A 22,158-nucleotide genomic window follows, 5' to 3' on the forward strand; every position below is an offset into this window, starting at 1 on the left:
AATGTTTCACATATTTACTTTTAACTTTGTAAAAAATATTTATAATGTGTTATATGAATAAATTTAGCTAGTGACGATGGTTGCATTGCAAATTAAATACCGATATTTAGCGAAATTTAAGTCTTTTGTATGTTTTTTAATTATATTTTTTTCATAAAATTTCTTAATATAAAATTTTATTTAGAGTATCGTGGTATTTATTTTAATAACTAGTTTAATACATTGAATTGCTCTGGAAATTTTTTCAACTTGATTTTAATAAAAACATACCGCCCCATGGTGGCTGTATCCAAATAAAATATATCTGTGGGAATTTAAACCATTATTATTATAAATTTTTTACTGATATTTTAATAATACAAGTGATAAAAAAAACAAAAAAAAAAACAATACTTAATACATTAAAACTCATAATATTACTAAAAATAGTTATGTGGAATGATGACTTTTAAAAAAAAATGTATACAGTTTATTGTTGATTCGAGGGTACACATGATGCCTCCATTGAATTTAAAACGATAAAACAAATTCGTTTGGTTTACACATACACATAATCATTTTTTTAAGTTAACGAAAAATTTATAAAAAATGAAAAATCATGCATTTTTGATTAACTTAAAAAAATTAAAGTATTAAAATTGTTTAAACTCTTTTGATGTGATCTTGTTAAGTATGTTTTTTATTTCTACACTCCGATCATAATTTTTCTATCGAAAAGTGTTCATGGCTATTTTTAATTAAATTAAATTTAATCAATTTTTTCTATGAACGGTTTTTTCAGGCTAACCTATACAATAAAGAACTTGAATTAATATTTTTTTAACCAGAAATTCATATATAAATGAAAGAATAATTCATCTAAAGTGCATTTAAGTAATTTTTTTAAATTAATAATTCTATTTGGTTGTTAATTATTAAAAAAAGAGTTATATTTTTGAATAAAAAACAAACGGTAGTGATGTATGTACACCGGAGGCTGTGAACCAATCTCAATCACGCTAAATTAACATTTTTCAGTTTGCTTCTATGGAAAATTACGTTTAATTAGAAAACGATATGTTGACGTCACTGGCGTTTGAATTTATATTTTAGAAAAACCAATTTTAATTGTAAAATTACATTAAAAAAAATTGATTTTTTTTAATTTTTCATATTAATTTTTAGTAAACTTTCGAAAAAAATAAAATTACAAAACATGCAACTTCTCTATTATTTTTGTAATTAAATTATCGTTATTCTGATATCAATTTCGATTGGTTAACAGGTCAATATAGGTAACTACACTAATCTGTTAACCAATCGAAATTGGTATCAGAAGAAAGATAATTTAATTACGAAAATAATGGATAGGCTTGACTGAAAAAAAATCGTTCTTGGAAAAAGTTGATTAAAATTAATTAATCACTTATCGGTAGAAAAGATGTGGTAGGAGTGTTTATAAAATCAATAAAATTTCATAAAAAAATATTTATCATATGGTTGTCAGATGGATTAAAATCGACCTCATATCGCCTCTTAGACCAACTACATATACTCTGTGTCACAAAATCTGCATTGAGCAAATGTAAAAAAGCCATACTTTTTTCTCTAAAATATATTTGGTGATATACATGTGATATATACATGTCATAACTATTTGGTGATGTACATGTGATATACCTATCAACAAAACCTTAGAAGATTTACTGCTTTAATAAATATAAATAATCAACTTGTGCAGACTTTGTGGCGCAGAGATATATGCCTGTTTTAGTTATATCATGGTAAAAGCCAGTTTAAAAATAAAATCTGATATATCTAAAATTATTAAGTGAATTAACAATAACAACTATGCCAAGCTCTTCAGAATTGTGGTAAAATTTCTCTACGTAGAAACTACATTTACAAGAAACATAAAAAAAATTATTATTACATGGCGTGTGAGTAGACACGGAGTATTTCAACTAAGATTAAAAAAAGTAGTCATACTTGACGCGGATATTGCGTAATTTCTCAATCAAACTCATTAAAAAACTAAATTCTTTATTGTTTTTTCTCACTTGAAATCTCTAAAAAAACTACTTTATCACGCCTTTGGCCCCAAAGGAGTTAACAATAACTTCCCGATACCTTATTGTTCTTTTATGACGTTATTTGAGCTATTAATTGACTTTTAACTTTCTTAAGATCTGTCACTTTTTCATAAAGTATTACCTCATTCATTATAATCCAGAACCTAATTACAGTTTCATTAGAGTTTGTATATGGAGAATTTTTCTCAGAAATGTTTAATATGTGCCCTAGCCAACCGTGGAAAGTATTTTTCACTTGAGTTTCAAGTCCATCATATACAGGGTGGATGTGATTCGATGTACATAGCTTGAGAGCATATTTTTTGGAGTGTCTTTTATACTTAAAAAAAAATGGGCAAGGAGTTATGGGCACTATCAAATTTAATTAATAAAGTAAAGGCATTGTCGAGGAAAGTAGTTTAATCTTTTATTCATTACAAATTTTTCTTCTATACTATTACAGGGACTATTTTCGACCATGTTAAGAATAGCTTTTTCGTTGGAAAGTTCTTGTTGTATGGGACATTCTGCGTTAGCTTTAGGAAAATTACATTTTTCTGCCAAATGACGAAGCGCAATTAAGATATTCCCGAACGCTCTTGTATTTCCGTCACTACATCCGTAAATAAAGTGGATATCGGCATATTTTTGCTTTATAAACGTAGCCATTCAATAAATCTTAAAATTACAACTTAAAAACTAAACAAGTGAAAACAAACAATTGATTGAGTTAATTGTTGAAATACCATGTATAGACAGTGTTGATTACGCAATCGTTTGGTTTTTTACGTCATGTAAGTAAGAAAAATAGCCACTACCAAACATAACCAATCAAATGTCGCCAACAACAATTTTGCAAAAGAATTACATGGCCTGCCAGATTAAATTACAATTATCTTTGGTCACATAATGATAAGTGGGGAGCCCGTGAATGTATAACTGCACTTACACGGATTTCGAAATTTCGCATATGAATCAATGTTATTTAACGATAGGTACAATCAAATTAGATGTGCCAGGGTTAATCCTGGCAGAAATATTTTTTTTTTATTTTTAAGAGACCATTTAATTTCAAATTTTATCTATTTTCAGAAAAATTTGGTGTGACAGCTCTTATCGTGGCAGAAACGTCTGTCACACCGATTTTTAATACATAAAGCCAATAAAATTTTATCCTTATCGCGGAATTACTTTTTTTTTTTTAATTTGTTCGTTTTCAGATCTATTTTCGAAACATCTCGGTGTGACAGCTCAAAACTTGACCAAAATATCTGTCACACTAGTAAAAAATACAAAAATTATGGCAAAAAATATTTCTGTCAGGATAAAACATGACACACCTAGTCCATATTGTACCTATCGTTAAATAGTATTGATTCATATGCGAAATTTCGAAATCCGTGTAATTGCAGTTTTATTGTCACGAGCTCCACGGTTAATAGTTAACAACCTCCTATTGGGTTTTGGACAAAAGTGTATAAGGCGCTTTCGACTTAAATTTTCTAAAGAATACTCCCTTAAACTACGTCCATCGAGTCACGGGAGACCCTGTACTTCTAAATATTTCGCAATAACTAAAATAAAGAATAACTATCAATTTTAAAGATTAGATTTACTTTTGTTAGTTTTTGCCAAAAACCATCTACATCGCAAAATGAGCTGTGCTAAATTTCAGCCAGTCAGCCAGTGAGTGGTATTTCGCTTATATATACAGAGTGGACCATTTTAATCTATTATAGATATTAGTTCGGTTTGTAGCTAACTAATAAAAAGATAACTTGTAGATTTTGAGGGGGAAAATAATGTTTTGACATCAGGTTGGACTTAGTTCTTCAGGTTGCTTTAATAGTCAATTTAGATTCTAAAAGGTAAGAGATAGAATAAAACACTTTAAATAAGAAAATTGATCCTCATAAAAAAAAACTTAATATTTTTTATTTAAAATATTTTTTCGAAAATCGTTAACTTTCGGAGGAAATTGGACTTAAGTGAAAACTATGGTATCCCTCAACAAACTCTGCAAATTTTGTTAGTTATTTTTTGGTCGGTTAACTACAAAAACAAGCTATTAGCCATAATGGATTTAAATGGTCTACTCTGTATAAAGATTGGAACTAAAACTTTTAAGTTATCATTTCACACTTTTCATCATCTTCTAAAACTTAATTTATTTATAACGTTAACTCTTATTTGGATCTTTATAACTCAGCAAAGTGTCAGCATATTCAATAAATATTCAATTTGCTAATAAATTCGTTAAAATGGACATTACACTCACAAAATAGAAAGAACTAAAAATTCATGTGACGCATATAGTACTCATCTCCAATTTGATAATGTCATATTCGAAAAATGTACTGATAGAAACTTTATATCCGAGTGGAAAATACTCACTGAGGATCTGAAGAAAAATTCTCCATAAGTCAATATTCTCACAGAACCAGGTTTAGACTCAGGATTACTAATTTTAAAACAAAAAAAAAGCGTACGTACTTTTTTCCCAATAACAAATAAAAATAAATACAGCCCTGTATATGAAAAATTCAATAAAAATGAGATATTACTTTTTTTGAAAATTTTTAATTAGTATTTTGAATGGAGGATGTTGTTAAAGTTGCTGTACTATCTATGGAAGCTTCTGGAGGCGCTGCGATGGCAGTTTGATTAGCACCAGTAGTCGTAGAAGTAGCTGTCGTAGTGGTTGCAAACTTGGGGCACACTTCTGATATTGGTGTTCCAAATATTTGTTCACAAACCAAATCAATATCACGATCTAACATTAAACTTTGTATTTGTTCTTCAGTAAGCATATCACAACTAAAAAAAATTTAGAAAAATATTATGATTTGCCATGAACGCCGAGTCTGGTTGCAGAAAAATATTTCTGGGGTTGTTTTCGAAAAAAACATTAAAAATGAAAGTCGATCGGGATACAGGATGGCCACACACAAAAAAAGTATTCCAAAACTTCCTGATAATTCCCGGTTTTTAAGTATTATGGTAGGGGAAGGGGGAAGCGCAAGAAAGGGGTTTGGGGAGTAACTCGAGAGCGTCAGATTAACATGTAGCAGGTCTCTTGCACCTTCCTGTGTACATCCACCAAATACAATCCCTTACTATAGGGAGGTGCGGGTAGGGCACACGATCAGATTAGTAAAAAAAACCAATAACTGAATAAATTGCAGCGCGCCACATTAAGATATAGTGGGTTAATTATTATATGCTAAAAAGTGTATATTTCAATAATCTGTCGATTTAAGTGTGACGCAAGGAAATAAGGAAGGTTACCTGTAGTAGTAATTCGAGTGCGGTCTAATTTTTTTATTTTGAAGGTAAAAATTCACGGAACACGAAAAACATATAATTTGACAATTTTGGTGAGTCACAGTCTCGTAAATTGTGAAAATATTTTTGCATTAAAATCACGAACAAACGGCTAGTTCTGATTTTTTTAATATATTGTTATTTAACGATAAAGACAATTTTTTTGTTTTTTCGAAATTTGTATATATAGAAAAATGCTAGAACTTTTTGAACATGTTGTCAGTACCTGAATAAAGTAAATTGGAAAGTATTAGTTTTAGTTCCCGTAGTAAAATCATCCGTTTTTGTGCTGAATAAAACAAAAAAAAGGTACGAGAAACTTTCTTTTCATTATAACCTAATTTTCGTGCAAATGATTTGAAACTTTTTTCCTTTTCAAGGTTTTTTATAGTGCTTTTAAAAGTGCATGATATACATTTTTCAAAAATCGTCAAATTTTTTAGTTAGTTAACGTTAAATACTCCGCCAATCATTCGAAAAGTATTGACTTTTCAAAATATACTTAAATGGCTTTATCTATTTCCGTTGCCATTTTCAACATCTATTTTTCCACGCCTTAGAAGGGGTGGTTAGCACCCCCTGAGCAAAAGCACCACTAAAACCATGTATCATTTTGATCTATAGGGTGAAGAAAGCTTAATTCAAAATTTTCAACAAAATCTGCTGTAGGTCAAAATTTAGAGATTTCGTCTTTTTTTCTCCTCGGTTATTTCAGTTAGGTAAATTTATCTACGTACTTACTAGCTTAGAAGCAAAAATATTAAATGTGCAAAAATACATAAAACAAGAATAAAAATTTACCTTGCTAAACTATCAGTATCGGATCCAGTTGTATCCTCATCAGTATTACTAGTCAGGTACGTTAATGTTTTCTCCAACGGACTTGGAACTTTTTTATTACTATTCGATTTACTAGTTGGATTCTCTCCACTGGTCTGTTGTGCAGCAACACTATCAGTTGTTCGTGGCTCACTATTACGACGTTCAGTTAACGATGATATATTTAGCATCATGATACCATGTGAGAATATTTCTTTAACTTTTTCACTTGTTGGTCCTAGAATATTGTCTAAACTTTGGCGACGACCTATGAAACATTATTATTTTTTAATTATAAATTACATGTATTTTGAATGTCAAAACCAAGTGCACATACATCCATTTCCGTGAAATTATTTTAAAATTTCAACTAAATAATAAATTTTGTTTTGTTAAACATGCAGTTTAAACTTTAACCCGATTTGACATGCATGTAATTTATTGATGAGAGCAGAGTAGTTGACTGAATTTATTAAAATACCTCTTATCGCTTTGAAACACAAACAAACTAGAAGTTGAGGGTTCATTAAATTTTGAAAAGTAGAAATGAAAATGTAGATTTTGAAACAAGCCGTGGCAAGGGTCTGGTGCAACCCATGGGATCGACGCGAATAACTTCCCAGCATAATAAATAATTAAAAAATAAATAAAAAAATTTTTTAAGAATCAAAAAACCCGACTGCGTTAAATATAAACGAAAAACGAAAAGAAAAAATAATAACAGCAGTTTACATAGCAACTTAACAGTCGCAACCTATTATTGAGAAGACTTGAGCCGGTGTACATTTTTAAAGTCACTATGTAAACTGCCGGACTTGATTTTTTATTTTCAGTATATATTTAACGCAGTCGGGTATTTTGATTTTTATAATTATTTAATTTTTTTACCTTTTTTAGTTAGAATTTTAGAAACGCCTGAGCCGATTTTAATGATTAATTATAATCGATTTGTTTATTTAATTGCTATTCAATAATACTCTTGACATAGTTCGACGACTTTCATTTTTTTGTTTTTCACAATATGTAGTCTGTTGGTTGCCATATTGAATTTTCATTACTGCCATAACTTCAGTAGCACTCGCAAGGTTAAGACAAATCGATTGGCGTATGAATCTTTAAAATCGGCTCACACGTTTGGTCTCTAATCTGCCACATAGGAACCCACATGCACATATAGACTGATAAACACATTAAAAGTAAATAATACGACCGACTCGCCCGAATTTAATGAAATTCTTTTCGGATTATATTTCTATTAAAACGCTTCGGCCGACATCTTAACGAAGTCGATATCATTTCTCTTCACGCGGTATCGTTCAGGAAAAAATGACCACGAACGCACATACGTACGTGCAAATTTTTACGCCCATGGAGGTAAAAGATTTTAAGTATGGAATTTAGATGAAGTTAACTGTTTACTACGAAAAAGGTGCTCTTCACAAATATCGATTATTTTCATGGTTTACTCAAAATTTGCAATTTTAATCTTTGGTAACAGCAAGATTGAGACAAAAATTAAGTTTCGAAAAATTATTTACATTTGATAAAAATAAGACTTAATCGGCATAAAACAATATCGGCGCTTTCTTTATGATATTTGTGACCCGGCACCCGAAAATTTGCTACCATGTTCAACTGATTCAAATCCATTGGATTATTTTTTTTAAAATCATATTTAAATTCATAAAGAAAGCGCCGATCTGAATAATTAATGTAGTTTAAGTCTTAATTTTATTTTTTTTTAATATTTGAAGCAAATGTAAGTAATTATTTGAAACTTAATTTTGATCTCAATCTTGCTTTTAACAAAGATTAAAATTGCAAATTTTGAATAACCGTGAGAATAATCGATGTTTATACAGAGCACCTTTTCTTGTAACAGTTAACTTGATCTAAATTCGAAACTTAAAATCTTTTATCACCATGGGCGTAAAAATTTGGTGGCACCAAAAACCTTATATTTACGCCCGTGAATTGATATTACTTATAAGGTCTAAAGTCAATAAGAAAAAATTGTAACTTCAAGAGCGTATATCGCCAAAACGGAACAACTTTTAATAGGGCATGTTGAGCTAAATCGGTTTATTTTGAGCTAAACTATATGCGTTTTAGCGGCATTCTGTATAAACGAATCTAAATTTTGGACTGAAAATTAAGATTAAATAAGTGTCTTATTAAAAAAGACTTTGGACGTGCAAACTTACCAGGAAAGGGGACTCTTAACCCCTTTTCATATTGAAATATAACTTTAGGTACATCCATAGTCTTACAAAATTAAGTTAGAGGATTGGAAATTTTCATGTGTTCAAAAACATGAATAGACAAAAATCACAATTCAATAAAATGCATAACATAAATCGTCAACTACCCTGCTATTTAACAGAAATAATAAAGCGCTTACTAGAGTTATAAACGGAAGAATCTTCATTTTTAGCTGAGGATCTTGAAATCCAATTTGATATGTTTGAATCCAGTTTCATTTTTGATTTAAATGAACTACTATTACGTCCTTCCGCCGACGACGAAGACGATGTTGCAGGCAATGTCATTTGTTTTGTCAGCAATCGTTTTTTGGGTGTATTATTCGTTTGAATAACTTTTTCAGGTTCATGTTGTGGAGGCGATACATCAAATCGTTCATATGGAATATCATTTTTAGAATCGGATGCTAAATCTTCTGGACTAGATGAATCTAAATTAATTTCAGTCCATTCATTAGTTAAACTTTTTGGAATTCCTCCTCCACCACGTTGCAATGATTCATCATCCGCATTCCATGTTTTTTTAACATTTAACGAATTTGGTAAATTACAATAACCAGTAACTTCTTCGGGGTAGTTTTTAACTTTAATTGGTGATGACTTTGGTGATATGTTCGATGGAAGTGTTTTAAATTCATCCAATTTTTCAATATCTCTTTGAGTTCTCTGTAAGTTTTTATCAAATTGAAAACCTTTTTCAATACTTTGTGATTCTGGAATGTATGTTTGATTGTAAAATACGGATGTGCCTGACGATGGTTCTTGTACATATGGATAATCTGGGAACGAACCAATTGGATCTGAATATCGATTTGATCGATTTTTGTTGTTGGCATCGTTGGTAAATTTATCAAATTTATAATTTTGTGCAGTTGCTTTTTGTTTAAAATCAATTTCATGATATACATTTGCTTTTGATTTTTTTCGATTTCGATGAATTTCATCTGATATTTGTTCTAAATGACGTAAAGCTTCGGCATAAGTTAACTTTGCGTTGCATACTTGTTTCTCTAATGTCTGTACTTTGATTTTTTGTAAATCTAAGTGTTGATTAAATTGAGCTTTCATTTCAAAATATGGCCTAAAATTTTTGTTCAATTAATTATGTAATTTTAATTCGCGACTCCAAGTAACTATATAATTCAGACAAATTAAACATGAAAAAGTGGTGACCGCTGTATGAAATCAGGTATTTTTGTTTTCTCAAAAATAAAGCTAAATTGATCTTTTTTAATTTTTTTGGATTTTTACCCAGAAGGACTGGTTTTTCATCAAAGATTGTGGATTCATTTTTAAAATAGGTTAAATTTGCAACAATTTGAGGGCAGAACGGTTTTTATAGGACCGATAGTTTGTCAGATGTCCGATTTTTAGATATTTTTACCCGACTGCGTGACGCAAAGGAGTGGTAATGTGTTTATCAGTCTATATATGTTTTATTCCTTACATGCGAGACAATAGCGGCCAATCGATTTGTCTTAACCTCGAGGATGCTACTGAAGATATGACAGAAATGAAAATATGGCGAGCATCATACACCATATTGAAGAATGTATGAGTATTCCTATGTGGCACACTAAGGACCAAATACGAGGGCCGATTTTGATGATTCTGGCGTCAATCGATTTGTCTTAACCCTGCAAGTGCTACTTAAGATATGACAATGACCAAATTTTGAGATGCTGTATCTCCGAAACTATAGGTCCTATAAAAATTGTTCTCTCCTCAAATTGTTGCAAATTTAACCTTCTTTAAAAATTAATCCACAAAAACTAAAATAAGGTCAAAATTATGTTTATTTTAGAGAATGACCCAGTCGTCTTTCGAGGTCGAAAACTTGGATTTAGCATCATTGCCTGTACATTACAAACAACATATTAAAAATATCTGATTTGATGCAGCGTTTAAATTTTATTTGAATGAATTAATATGTAATGGCGGTTGAAAAGGGTATAAACATCTCCATAGTATAAGCAAACAAATAAACCATAGAGCATATATTATATTTCGCATCATTCACAACTCTAGTTAGTAAGTCCTTTTATAGCATTTAAATATATGTTCCAAGATAATGTTTACACCCTCCTCGTCATTTCATATTTAAATCAGTAGAGGTCAGCTCAGTATTTTGGTGTCGCAAAATCATTACCTAAATTTCAGGAAATGATTTAAAAATCTAAAATTTAAAATTTTATACAGTTTTCCAAGTCAAGAAACATTCTTCAAATCAAAATATTTACATTTGAAAGCGCAGTTTAACAATCTAGTCAAAGCTTATGACCAAAATATAACATACCAGCTGACCTATTGCTTTCTAAAAGTTTAGACTAAATATTTAAAATACAATAAAATTTAAAGGTAATTTTACGCGTTTAAGCACTAATAATAAAGTGGGAAAACTTTTTGACCTCCAAACTCGCGTTCAAAGCTGTTTTTTGGCAGATAACTGATTTTTCAAGATAAAAGTATATATTCGTCCAAAAACGACTTTTTTTGTTTTTTTAACCCCTCACTAAAAAGAAGGATGTTATTATAAGTTTAACGTGTCTATCTGTGTATCTGTATGTCTGTCTGTAGCATCGTAGCTCCTAAACTGATAAACCGATTTTGATTTTTTGTTTGCTTGAAAGGTAATCTAATCGAGAGAATTCTTAGCTGTGTTTCAATAAAATCGGTTTAGTTTGGAGAGAGTTACAAGAAGACATCGCAATTGTCTAGGTTTCTTTAAATTTTTAATTTAATATTATTTATATTTTGCTGGCGAAGTATATAATTTGAACAAACTGAATCAGATATTGAATTTGCAGAAAACATACGAAACTTAATTTCTGATGTCGGCAGACCGAGAAACAGACATTGTTTCGATTTAATTTAAATCTGTAAGTTTTGAGAACAAAATAGTGTATCGGAGATGGTATACGTTTTATTTATATAAATATTGACTAAATTATACATAGTCAATATTTTGGATTATCTTTTTTAATTTATTGTAACAAAAAATTGATTTTCTATTTAATCGTAGTCGCACGTCAGAAGATAATTAGACAGTATAGTAAATTTTGGTCACCGCTTAGGCTAGGTAATCTAAAATACTGGAAAAATTATGCGAAAACTTAAAAATTCTACAAAAAGACAGAAAAATACTAAGACCATTTAAAATACATAGACTATCAGCTAGTGACAGAAAAAATCATCAATTTTTTACAGTCTACCAATGATAGGGGACATATATACAGCCACAAGCAACAGGAAAATGTAAAAAAAAAAAAAAAAAAAAAAAAAAAACAGATCACCTTTCGTCTGCCATTCATTTAAATAAAAGGCAAGACTGTTCAATACACTAAAAATTTATTGATAGATTTATAAATTTTTAGTGTACTGTCCTTTTTTAGTGTTGCCTTTAATTCAATTGAATGGCAAACTGTAAAAAGTTGTTCTCTTTGTTAATTTTTGCGTTATGCATGTGCGTCACTATAAATTAATTCGTTATGCCTGTTATTGTATAGATTTTTCTATTGCTTGTGTCTGTATATATATCCCCTATCATTGGCAGACTATAAAAAATTGAGTATTATTTTCTGTCACTAGCTGATTGTCTAACATATTAATTTTCTCTCTAAATGATTAGAAACGAAATTTAAAGATTATAATAGTAAATAATTCATTATAGTATTTTAGAGCTAATACAAAAAAAATTTGTTAATGCATTCATTATATATGTCGCCGCCAACTAGCTTTATTAGCCGTTCAGCTTACAGCCTAGCCTTTTTACTAAACGGCGCCATTCAACTAGCAGAATGATTGATTTGAGCGGCCCTTTGACAAAAAACTATGAAATGTCTGACATTAGAAATTGTTATCAAATAACGTAACTCAATAAAAAAGTACACATGTAAGCAATTAAAATGTGTCCCACCTAACGCAAGTTAAACTTTCATTGGCATTTACAACTACATTTTTGGAATATCTGGCTACCAAAAACTGATTGAATTGCCACAACCTCTCTCTAAGAAATTTGACTTTCTGAAATTTCGTCGACATAATTTGTCTCTGAGTACTGAAACTCTTGCCGTGAAAACCAGATTTTAATAGTACCATACTTGGCTCAAACTTTTTGTCACTACACTCTCTCATTGAACTTTTTTTTGCGTAAACGCAATCAAACTGTGAAATACACCAAAAATATTGTTGCTTGTCGACGTCATATTGACAGAGTGTGGGTTTTAGCACCATGTGACAGACAGGGGAACTAAATTTAAATTACTAAGCTGAGAAAGTGGTTAAACGTGATCGATCAAAGTCATTTAACCAGCTGTTTGATTGCAAGGCTGTATCGTCCAGGCCGCTAGTTAAACTGTGCCGTTTAGTAAAAAGGCTACGCTTTGAATTGAACGGCTAATTACGCTAGTTGTCTGCGACATATACACTACTTTAGTTTTCTAACATTATAAGAATTTCTAACTTATACTTTTTTCCGCCTCTGTTACATTTTCCGATTAAAAAAAAAAAAAAATTGATATTTGATTAATTACAAAAATCGAATAAATACCAATTTATATTATATATAATAATGGCACAGCAGTACTTCATCAAATGGTAGATAACCGAGAAAAAGTCCTTTTCTAAATACAAGATGATGAAATTTGGAAAAACAAGTGAAAACAAACAATTGACTGAGTTAATTGTTGAAATACCATGCATAGTCAGTGTTGATTTCTTTATCACATAACACATACAAGCATGTGACACATACATAACTGATAATCAAGTATAGTACATATTATAAAATTTCCGCCTAATTGGCGCCCTCACGGGTAAACAGTGATGTTTACGAAAAAATGTTTCAAACAAAAGTTGTTTAATTTTTGATAAGGAACAATTTTTACATTTAAACTTTTGTTCTATCTCTAACGGTTTACAAGATGGGTCCTACGGACCCAAGACCCAATTGACCTATGATGCTCATTTACGAACTTTACCTCACTTTTTACGTCCTGAGTACGCTATCGAGTTGACAGACAGACGGACGGACGGACAACCGGAAATGGGCTAATTAGGTGATTTTATGAACACATATGACAAAATTTTTTTCCTAGCATCATTATTTTTAAGCGTTACAAACTTGGGACGAAACTTAATATACTATGTATATTTCATATATACAGGGCCGGATTTAAATTTCTGCCGCCCTGGGGCACTGAAGAAAATGCCGCCCTATGACCGAAATTTTATTTTAATAGTTTTGATATCTTATTTTTTAAGAATTAGAATAACTAATTAATTGCAGAAAAAAGAGCCGGTTCATAACGAGCTGACCATCTGGTTGCAGATAAAGTTTTTAACGCCATTCTTTTTTCAGTATGAGACTGTAAAACTTCCCAGCGATGCATCGATGCAGTAAAAAAGTTGTATAAAGTTTGTACTGTATGAAAGAATGACGCAGCTTCTGGGGCGCATTCTACTGCAACTGGGGCGCATTCAACTCCAACTAAATTCATAGAATGAGCAGCACAAGAAGCATGTTCTGCAAGATATAATTTCATGAATTCTTGCCTGTAAGCCCGAATAAATCCCTGATACATTATTCGCGTTATCATATGACTGACTTCGACAATCTGAGAGATCAAGATAAAAAAACTGAAGAACAGATAATACAGCAACTAGCAAATCTTCAGCTTTATGTCTAGAGTTCTCAATAAACATGAGAAAAAAAAATTTTTTTAATTCTTCAAAAAAAACTACTTATATTAATTTATCAATTTCAGAAAAAAAAAAGTATCAAATTTTATTTGTTCAAACCTTTATGGAAATAAATTAATTTTATTTTAATAGTTTTCACAAAATTTTGCCGCCCTAGAAAATTTGCCGCCCTGGGCACTAGCCCCGACTGACCCTAGTGTAAATCCAGCACTGCATATATACATGGTATAAAAAGTATGTTTTTGTGATTATTACTAAAATATCTACTTAGGAAAATTGGGAATTTGACAGAATAAGATAAGGATCCTTTATGATTTAAGGCTTATGGTAATAAAGTACGAAAAGCTTTAGAGATATGAGTGTGCCATCACCCCATTTTGAGAAAGTCCCTAGCGTCACTGACTTTATTGCAAATATAATAACGTTATTCAATACAACATGTTTAGTGTAAAATGTGCAAAATTTAGAAAAACTTTTTTAGAAATTATCGTTATTTTAGAGTTACCGTCCATTTGATGAATTCCTGATGTTGATACTAGATCACTCTGTATAAAGTATATTTATATTGATATCACAAATTTTTGTATCCAAATCATATTTTTCCATTTTGTTACCGATTTTTTTTTTTTTTTGGAACGAAGATCCTTAACGCAGCATGGGAAGCCAATTGGCTAAAATCGTCACGTAACAAAATGACATATGCTTTATGTGTGTGTGTGTGTGTATACCATATCCATGGCAACCACGACATGTTATCCTACTTTGTATTATTTTTATTTATTATAGTACAAGAACTTTGAATTTTTGTACATTTATATCCAAAAATAGTTATGGATACATATGCATAAGTATCCATAGTTTGTTTTGGATGTAAAAAGTACAAAAATGGCAAAAATCGTATACTATAATTATGTGCGACTTGGAGCCCTGCCTACTTGACACTACAGATTGAACAGATTTCTGCAGATTGAACAGATTGAACTTCGTTCAAACTGCGGTCCCGCGACCGCAACCTATTTTTTTTTATCTAATTGATGTTGAGTAAAAACTCAATGTTAAATAGGTAATGCTATATGCGAGTCGTATTGAAGTCAAAATCATCAATTTCCGTCAGAAAATTGAAGAGACAAGTTTCTTATTGACTATTTTCATACCAAAAAATACACTGACTACAATAATGGTAAAATAACGGTTTCATTATTAAAAATTATATTTTTAGCGACAATTTTCATTGTTTTGTCAACAACAACAAAAAATCCTTTAATCACGTTCATTAATTAATGTAATAAAAGAAAAAAAAACTATGAAAATCCATGAATTTTTCCGTAAATTTAAAACTAGTCACTTTAATATCATAGCTTTATGTTAATGCAATATTTTTTTTAAATAATTAATTAATAAACAATTGAGACTGCAAAATTAGGTAAACCTTGGCTAAAAATTTTCCTTATTTTTTTATCTTTCATTTGCCGGGTGTTGCATCTTGAACGAATTTTTTGAGCCGCGATATTTCATTTCTTTATTAGTACTTACATTTTCAGCGATCTGAGGGGAGGAAAATAAAAATAAATATAAAAAAATTAAATATAAGAATAATTCTATGAACAAAACACAGCAATTTGACCGAAATAGAATATCTATACGACATTTTGCTGTGAAAAAAATCAGAAAATAATTTTTGATCCAAATAAAATAAAAGGTCGCTTACTATTCTTAATTTGTTAAAATCTTCATTTTTTGTTTCCTATTTTTTTGTCCATACTATTTCTCTAAAAAAGTCGAAACAATGAAAATTGTCGCTTAAAAATATAATTTTTAACAATGAATCCCTATTGAATGGGCCCTAGCCTATCAGTAAAGCCGTGGTTTTATAAACATTTTTTTTTTTGTTACCATCGTATTCATAGTATTTTTGTTATATAAACAAGTGAAATTTAAAAAATTTCTAAAATGCCGTTTTTGTTCTTGTTGCTCTCTACAAACTGAACCGATTTTCTTGAAACATAGGTAAGAACACTCTATTACATTACCTTTCAAACAAAAATAAATCAAAATCGGTACATACGTTTAGGAGCTAAGATGCCACTGACAGGTAGACACACACACAAACAAAGCGGTGAAACTTATAACTGGCCCTTTCAATTTTCTGGCGGAAAAAAGTTTATTCGACTCGCTTACTAGTCTAGGTAAACTCTGCGTCACAAAATGTGCACAGATTTAACCATTCTAAGTGATATAGCTTTAACATATCATACAGTAATATATATCACTTAGAATGGTAAAACTGTGCACATTTTGTGACGCAGAGTATATCATAGATTTTTCTACAATTCGAAAATATGTTGATGGTTTACTTCTGGCAATATACAAAGCTTTATCGAATTAAGCCTGATTTTTATTATTAATGTTTAAACTATCAATTCTATTTAAATCAGAGAGTACTATCAAGCTGATCTCTACTTAGAAGTATATTATCGAAAAAATTAAGTAAGAAAAATGAAAATTTAGTACAGTGAACTTAAAAAATATGATCAATTGAAGAAAATTACAGTTTTGATCTTTCGATTAATTAAACACTTGGGCCATTTATAAAAACGCAAATCCTTTTTTTCCGAATGCACATATGTTAAATATAACTTTTGAATTCAAACGTGGATTCAGAGGCAATAGGAACAATGACCTCTTCCAAAAATAAGGGAGACTACTTTTTTAAGTAACTAGTGAATGGATTACATGCCTTAGATTCCATAGACAGTATTGTGTTTAAATGCAACAAGGAGTATTGGAACAAACAAAAGTTAAGGTTATTGTTTAAATAAAGGAACTCCAACCCAAAATAGCATTTTTAATCATTAGTACAGTATTCGAGGGTTAAACCTCTGAATTATTTCCTATTATTCCAATTGGCAAACTTCTACTGTTAACGATTTAGGTTGGATCTTGATATACCAGTCGGGACATTGCCTTTCCCCTTTCAGATAATTTTCCAGCTCTGAAATGTTTCTGATTTTAAATAATATACAAAAAGAATCATTAAAAAAAATCATCAAAATCGGAGCTGCATTGAAGACTCCCTAAGAATGACTATTTTATGGATTTCTTTATGCAAGTATTATTATCTTTGATAATATTTATATTAAAAAGTAATAATTCAATTGGAATTTTACTATCTCAAATTTCATAAGTAAAAAGGCTTTAAAGTTCAAACGACCTCAATGGTTGAAAAAATTGCATCATACAAGGGAAGAAAATGATATTTAATTTCAGCAGTTAACAAATGTATATTTAAAAAAAATAACCAAACCAAAGATCTAAAACGTTCACTGAGCGATTTTGGTCATGAAGAATAACACATACAATTATTAATTACTCAAAAACACTTATGAAAAGTTTATACGAACTCCTCCAAAGTAATTTTCTGAATCCACATTTGGTCAAAACAGTAATTAACTTCAAAATAGCTTAAAAGTGATTTACTTACAACAATAGCAAATTATGTTGGTATGCCGTGATCTTAATCAACATTAAATTACGTCGTGCCGATAAACTAAAAATATAGAAAAAGAAAAACAAAACTGAAATTAAATAAAAAAACAGTTTACTTTTCATCACATGCTGGACTGACATTAAAATGTGAAAAAAAATACCATGCTTTTTGTTTCATTTGAGTGCAACTCTTGTGAATGTATAATCAAACCTGCTCTTTGCGATTGATTTTCTAAGTTCACGTTGTAATTTTTGTGCAATAACAGATGTCTCTTCTAAACGTTTACCAGCACGACAATGTTGTGCAGCAGCTTGGGCACGAGCTGTTTCAGCTTCATTTACACGTTGTGTGGCATGATTTAACATCTCTTGCCATGCTGGATCTAATGTACATTTACCACCCAATCCTTGTTCTGCTAGATACACCTAGAATAATGAATCATTTTGTAATATATTAATGTTACAGAAAAAATCCTGAAAAAATTCATAAATTTTCGCGTTATACATGATTTTTAGAATATACAGGATGCCTTTTTTAATAGACCGGGTGATGATGTTAGAAAACCTTCTCTCATTTTCTACTGCATGCCTTTTTAAGAATTGATAATTAATCCTAAAATATGAAAGATAGAGGCCTTTTATAAAAAATTTTAGTGTTTTTTCGTAAAATTATATTGCCTGTCTTTGTAACTTTGTAGCCTGCCATGTGATAATTCAACATTTACCCAAAATTTACCACCCTTGGACATACGAGGCGCTTCATCGACATGCATTTTGAAAACACGTTTATGTTCTATTTTTTTTTCATTTTTATGTAACCCATTCAGCCCATTCGGCCGTTGTGAATTGCATGCTATCAATTATTATAGCTTGATTTTGTTTGCACTACCTTGTGATATCGACTTCGTTTACGTGTCGATCGAAGCGTATTAACGGCAATATGTTCCGAAAAGAATTACATAACATTCGGTCGAGTCATTTTTTTGTTTAATTTAAAATTAGTAAATTAAGAAAATTTTTGAAGAAAATATATACGTTACACTCCTCAAGGATTCTGTAAAATACAATGAGTAAGCCGGATAAAAGTGTCGAAAGTGGGGAAACAGCAACGATTTTAATGAAACTTAACATAGGCTCCAAGGAACATTCAGCTAACTTAACCTATTCATAAAGGGGTTTGGGATCTCTGTGGGGGGCATATATGTAGCCCAAATTTTTTTCAAACGCATATTTTGGCCTATAATTGTCATCTAGTAGGTATTTTTGGTCGAAGAATACGATTCAAATTTCAGAATACACAAATTCTTTCACTTATTCCAAAAGGCGTGCCATTTTTATCCGAGATTCCACTTTTTGGCACAAAAACGGAAAACTTTTTATCGTTCAAACTGTTATCTAGGATTTATTTTTGGTCCCTGACTACGAGTATGACGTCAACGTATTTACTTTTCCAAAAACCGTGGCATTTTTTGTCAATAATTTCACTGTTTTGAACAATTCGTTGTGTGCGTAGTCATGGTGGGGATAATAAAATCGATGCCAGCGCTTTAAGTGAAAAATTTTGGAGATAAAGTGGGCTGTTATGACTAATTTGCAATTATTTACATGTTAATGATATAGAAACTGTCAAATTAAAATGATTGAAAAACACTAATTAATTAAACTTAATGCATTAAAAATTGTGAAAATAAGAAATCAAATTGTACAAATATTATTTTTCAAATGTTAATTATCGTAATTATTTATTTAAATTTGTGAAACAAGAATATTAAATTTTAAATGTAAGTTTTCAATGCAATCCACACAATTATAAATGCATCCATTAATTCTATAATTAAAGTAGTGTATCGTTGTCATGGAAACGAAATTCACGCTCGGAGCGAATAGGTATTTATTGACCAAACTTTACTCTAGAAGGTATTTTTGGCCGCTGAATACGAATCCGACGTCCGATTACGCGGATTCTATGATTTGTAATCAGCGAACCAAAATATCACTTAGAGCACAGTTTGGACCATAAATACTTCGTTTACGTTTTTATGTCAAAAAAATTAAATTGCATGATTTTCTGAGCTGACTCCGTGTAATCTGTCTTAATAATTCACTGTCTTAAATGTACATCAAATACAATTATTGACACACACAAAAAATTGATACAAAATTGTCCATTCTCGAACTTCAAAGCGCAATCTCTTGAAATCGGTTTATATTCAAGGTTTAGGTCCGTGGAGACTTTTTATCAAAATCATAAGAAATAGTATTTTTCAATTATTAGAATCGAAATGTAAATTCCACGTTATTTGTTGAGATACTTTCGCTGGACTTCGATTTAACACAAACCACGACGTACAAAACTCGTTAAAACATCTAAAAAATTAATAGTGTATACTTTACCATTTCTCTAGCAGCACTATGAGCGCTATTCGCACGTTCATATTGTACAGCAGCATCTTGCGCCTCTCGTGCTGCTTCACTGGCACGTATTCTAGCTTCATAATATGGTCTGGCTTTTTCAATACACGAGCCTAATTTACGTGAAAGTGCATCCAAACGTGCAGCACTGTCACATAACAATGATCGAAACACATCACGCGCCCCCTGTAATATCATTAAAGGGTGGTATTTTAGGATAATTTAACCAAATAGCCCATTAACCTAATTTTTACTGTTACTGTTAACTTACATCTAAATCAACTTCCAATCTGTTTATTGCATCTGTTGCACTATTTAATCGTTCTAATTCAATTTGCACACGCGGATCAATAGTTTCATTTACAGGATCGAAACCATTTTCAGACATTTTTTGTTAAAAAAACAAGAAAATTAACACTATAAGTACCCTATATTCATTTTGACATTTCAATATTTATCTGTCATGTCAAGGTTACTACCTAGTGCTAGTACCTACCTCTACCTGTCAAACAAGTGGGGGTAGCAAAATATCAATACTTTTAATGAGTATTTTATTACTTTTTTGTTCATTCATATCAACAAATTATCGAGATTATAAACATCTAGTTTTATTTAAATTTTTCGTATCCATATAAAATTCTTTTTAGCACTAGAGGGTTGATTTTGTAAATCATAATGCAGAATAAGGGCTTTCTTTCCGTGTGACAAGAGACACTATTTTTATGGGAAAACATAAAAGAAGAGCATTTTATTTTTTTAAAATTCTGGAATAAAACATTTCTTAATAAGAGCCAAAACTAAACGCGTATAAAAAGTGTATTTTTATCACTGATCTTTATTAATAGATTGGGTGGGGACTCCTATCCTTTCCGCATTGAGCGGAGTATGCCTGTTTCAAGCCATTTTGTTGGGGTATCCGAGGTAAAAATGGCGCGAAAATTTAAATGTGGTTTGTGCGCTGATATGAATTGAATGAAAACTACACATTTGTTATTATTATTAGAGAACAGAATTCTTTGATATAACGATTGGAAGTTTATTAAAAAAAGAATATTGATAACCATCAAAATGAACTACTAATGATGTTGAATTATGTTTAGCTTTTTACGATATGACGTTGTTAAGTTTTATTCCTAACTTAGCTCTCAAACTTAGGGTCAAACCATCAAACAGTGACAACCAGAGACTATATCAGTAAATTTTACCGATGTATTCTCTGGTGACAACAGTCAAAAAATTGTGCGCCCTCCGTAAAACAACTTGTTTTAGGTGATAAACAAGTGAAAAAAAGTTACAGTCATCTTCAGTTTGTTTTAAATAACTATATGGAAGCATTTTACGATAGTTGTCAACACCCCCTCTGAAGTTACAACTGAAAAATTATACAGTAGAATCTCGATAAGTTAAAGTCCAAGGGAAACGCAAAATATTTTAAGTTATAGAGGTTTTAAATTATCAAGGGTCTATGTTAGGTAAAGGTTAATATAGAGGAATGTACATGTTTCTATGTACCCTAGTTAATATATAGAGGTATGTACATGTTTCTATGTAGTTTTGAGGGCCTATACAGAGATTATTTATTTAAGTTATAGAGGTTGCGTATTGTAAGTTATAAAGGTTTTGGGCTCTGATGGGAAGGGAACATAGTATTTTTTGAAGTAACAGAGGTTTTTATGTTACCGAGGTTTAAGTTATCGAGATTCTACTGTATATGCAATTTTCTTAAAGAAGCTCGCTTATTTTATATAAAAAGATTTTATTATGCTGCCCTATATATAACTAATCTACAGAGGCATATTATGATTAATAAAAAATTAATTTTTGCCTTAATGCTGCTAAAATATTTTCCATTAATCCATGAATTTCATGTCACATTAATAACACTTTCACTTGTGAATGTGTGGCATTTTAATCCCTACAACATAAATTTCACCCGCATATAACACTTCAAAATTTTTTATGCATTAATATGATAATCTTCACTGTAATTTTCGATTGAGGATGATGTATGTATTTTCTGCCACTTTCGGTACAGTTGCGTTTAGTAATTTAGACTAGGACTGATCAATACACATTTTTCAGGTATACTTTTAAGCGTTAATGGT

General features: G+C 30.5%; 1 protein-coding gene across 2 annotated transcripts; it reads right to left on the bottom strand.

Annotated features, from left to right (window-relative positions):
• Positions 1-4,592: 4,592 nt before the first annotated feature.
• LOC123300844 lies at positions 4,593-20,475 on the bottom strand. Of its 2 annotated transcripts, none has more exons than XM_044883495.1 (7): positions 20,325-20,475; positions 20,036-20,239; positions 17,853-18,067; positions 17,637-17,702; positions 8,596-9,536; positions 6,177-6,432; positions 4,593-4,868 (listed from the first exon to the last, which is right to left on the bottom strand). In XM_044883495.1, the coding sequence occupies exons 1-7, from the start codon at positions 20,439-20,441 to the stop codon at positions 4,631-4,633; spliced, it is 2,037 nt and encodes a 678-aa protein (XP_044739430.1). In that variant the 5' UTR covers positions 20,442-20,475; the 3' UTR covers positions 4,593-4,630. The 2 variants fall into 2 exon arrangements, with proteins under 2 accessions (XP_044739430.1, XP_044739428.1); XM_044883493.1 differs by having other exon boundaries at positions 6,177-6,462.
• Positions 20,476-22,158: the final 1,683 nt, after the last annotated feature.

The sequence above is a fragment of the Chrysoperla carnea genome, chromosome 5, assembly GCF_905475395.1.
Source record: "Chrysoperla carnea chromosome 5, inChrCarn1.1, whole genome shotgun sequence".
Taxonomy (NCBI): domain Eukaryota; kingdom Metazoa; phylum Arthropoda; class Insecta; order Neuroptera; family Chrysopidae; genus Chrysoperla; species Chrysoperla carnea.